A 3,109-nucleotide genomic window follows, 5' to 3' on the forward strand; every position below is an offset into this window, starting at 1 on the left:
GTAAGGTTCCAGAAGCTCAGAGAGGTAAAGGGGTGCGAGGCCATTTAGGCACTTGAAGGTCAACAGAATAATTTTAAAAACTATCCTCGTACGAACAGGGAGCCAGTGAAGGGAGGACAGAACTGGAGTAATATGTTCAGACCTACGCGTTCCGGTTAAAAGCTGAGCAGCAGCATTCTGGACGAGCTGAAGACGTGAGATGGAGGCCTGGCTGATCCCAGCATACAGTGCATTGCAATAGTCCAATTGGGTTGTGACAAAGGCGTGGATTAGTTTCTCAAGGTCGGGTCTGGACAACACTGGCTTTAGCTTAGCTACCTGTCTGAGTTGGAAGAAGCTTTTCTGCAGAACAGAGTTGATTTGTTTGTCAAACTTGAAGTCAGAGTCTAAATCCATTCTGAGATTTTTACCAGACTGCTTCAGATATGGCTGAAGAGAGTCCAGGTTGACAGGATCGGGGGTGGCAGTTGAGCTAGGGCTAAAGACAATGACTTCTGTCTTCTCATTGTTAAAACTTAAGAAATTTGAAGCCATCCAGGCCTTAATGTCGTCCAGACATTTTAGCAGAGGGTGAATGTAGCAAACACTTGCCTGTTTCACAGGCAGGTAGATCTGGCAGTCACCAGCATAACAATGCAATGAAAGACCATGTTTCCTCAGGATGGACCCCAGTGGGAGCAAATAAAGTGAGAACAGAATGAACAAAAGAACAACTAATTAAAGCTAGCTTCATTGTGGCTGAAGAAATCGCCCACGCTTCCAAGTCTTTTTCAGAGGGAGCGTTTTTGAAGCAGTGCATGCTGAAGGTCTGAGAGCAGGTGTGTCCCGACCAGTTACAGACTTTTAAAAATGTCAGTTTATCAAGAAACACCATCGCGAACCGAGTGAAGGAACTAGCAGAAAATCTTACAACACAGCTGACTGAGTAGACACGCAGCTACACAGCTTTTTCATTAGCTGTTGATGAAAGCACAGATAACACAGACACAGCGCAGTTATCAATTTTTATTAGAGGCGTAAAGTCGGACCTCTGTATCACTGAGGAGCTGTTGGATGTGGCTGCAATGCATGGGACCACGACGGGACAGGACATTTTTGATGCGGTGGAGAAGTCCGTAAGTAAAAATGCATTGCAGTGGGAAACTTGGTGGGATTAACTACAGACGGTGCACCGGCAATGTGTGGAGGAAAAGTGGGCTTGGTTGGACTAATGAAGAGGAAAATGCAAAAAATGAACTGTCACACGCCTCTGATAACATATCATTGCATTATCCATCAAGAAGCTTTGTGTGGGAAGGTGCTGGGGATGGAGGACATTGTGACCACAGTCATGAAAACAGTGAACTTCATTAGGGCGCGTGGCCTGAATCACCATCAGTTCCAGCAGTTTTTGCTGGAGATGGGCTCGGAACACGGGGATGTGCCGTACTATACAGAAGTGCGGTGGCTGAGTAGGAGCAAAGTCCTCAAGCGATTTTTTGAGCTCAGGGAAGACATTGCTCTTTTTATGCAGAGTAAAGGAAAACTCGTGTCTGAACTATCAGATCCAAAGTGGCTGTGTGACTTTGCTGTGTTGTGTGACATAACCGACCATCTCGCCCAGCTGAATCAGAAGCTGCAGGGACGCAAACAAGTCATCACGCAGATGTCCGACACAATCACGGCTTTCCAGCGTAAATTGGACTTTTGGATGCGGCAAGCGAAACAGGACAATCTTGTCCACTTTCCTGTTTGTCAGAGCATGTCAGCCCCGTTTCCTGAGACTTTTTCATGTGCTCAGTTAGCTACCAAATTGAGCTGGTTAAAGACTGAGTTTGATCGGCGCTTCTCTGACTTCAGAGCACAACAGTCTGGCTTTGACATCTTTGCCAATCCTTTCACCACCGATGTCTGCACTGCACCCCAACACCTTCAGATGGAGCTAATTGAGCTTCAAAGCGACAGTGGCCTGAGAGCAAAGTTCCAGGATGCTGCAATCCAGGACTTTTACCGTCTGATACCCCCTGGTTTGATGCCACAGCTTCGACTTCATGCTGCCCGTGTTCTGTCCATGTTTGGAAGCACCTATCTGTGCGAACAGTTTTTTTCCATAATGAATCTGAACAAAAACAAGCACAGATCACGCCTCACGGATGACAACCTCCATGCTGTTCTACGCATTGCCTCAGCACAGGACCTAAAGCCAGACATTGACACACTGGCAACGGGAAAACGGTGTCAGACATCTGGTCAGAAAAACACAGGTTAGCATTTTTTTTGAAAACTAAAATATAATAAAATGTAATTCAACCAAGAAGAAGAACAGTTAAACTGTGTGCAATTTAATGATTGTGCTTGCATTTTGTTTTGTGTTTATCATTTTCAGAACATGATCAATCGATAGTAGAGAGAGAATCCACTTGGTGTGTTCAAGGACAGGCAGCATCTCCTCATCAAAGACTAACCAAAAAACTTGAGTAATATAGTTGTGAACTGAGTCAACCTTTATTTTGTTTTTTTTAGTTGATTACATATTATTTATGTATAGCTGCTGTTGTAATTATTTAATGTTTGCAGGTCTTATGTGTGTATGCAGGCAAATTGTTGTCATCAAACCATCAGTTGGATGCAAGGCTGTGTGTAGCCTTTTTTTGTAAAATGCTACATGTGTCACATGTTCTTTGCAGCTCAGTTTTAGGATGTCTTCAAAGCTATTTGACTATTTGTTATTTTTCTTTATTCACTTGGACAGTTTGATCCTTCATTAATGGAGTTATGTGGGTTTTCATAAGCTGACAAAATTTAAAAGGATTTATGTTAGAGCAACAAGCAAACATATGTTTTCTATGCAACTGTAATTGTCATTTGAATAAGTTATAATAAATAATGAGTTATTTAACATTAAGGAGTAGTTACATTTTATTTTACATTACATTCGATTACATTTAGTTACATTTATAAGTTACATCTGGCCCTTTAAGGACAGCCATTATGCTGATGTGGCCCTCGGTGAAAATGAGTTTGACACCCCTGCTGTAGTCCATGGGCAGCTCCAGTGGTTCTTGTGAGGAAGAAGGGGGGTGGGTACAGATTTTGTGTATATTACAGAAAACTTAATGATGTCACAAGA

General features: G+C 43.0%; 1 protein-coding gene across 1 annotated transcript; it reads left to right on the top strand.

Moving 5' to 3' along the window:
- Positions 1–708: 708 nt before the first annotated feature.
- LOC119429515 (general transcription factor II-I repeat domain-containing protein 2B-like) lies at positions 709–2,253 on the top strand (the record flags this gene model as incomplete). The annotated part of the gene is given in 2 exon segments (XM_037697132.1): positions 709–1,140; positions 1,143–2,253. Coding segments are annotated over 2 exon segments (1,538 nt in total), but the record flags the coding sequence as incomplete, so codon positions are not given.
- Between the last annotated feature and the right edge of the window lie 856 nt (positions 2,254–3,109).

Source organism: Nematolebias whitei, unplaced genomic scaffold (genome assembly GCF_014905685.2).
Source record: "Nematolebias whitei isolate Nwh7 unplaced genomic scaffold, NemWhi1 Nwh_scaf_1896, whole genome shotgun sequence".
Lineage (NCBI taxonomy): Eukaryota > Metazoa > Chordata > Actinopteri > Cyprinodontiformes > Rivulidae > Nematolebias > Nematolebias whitei.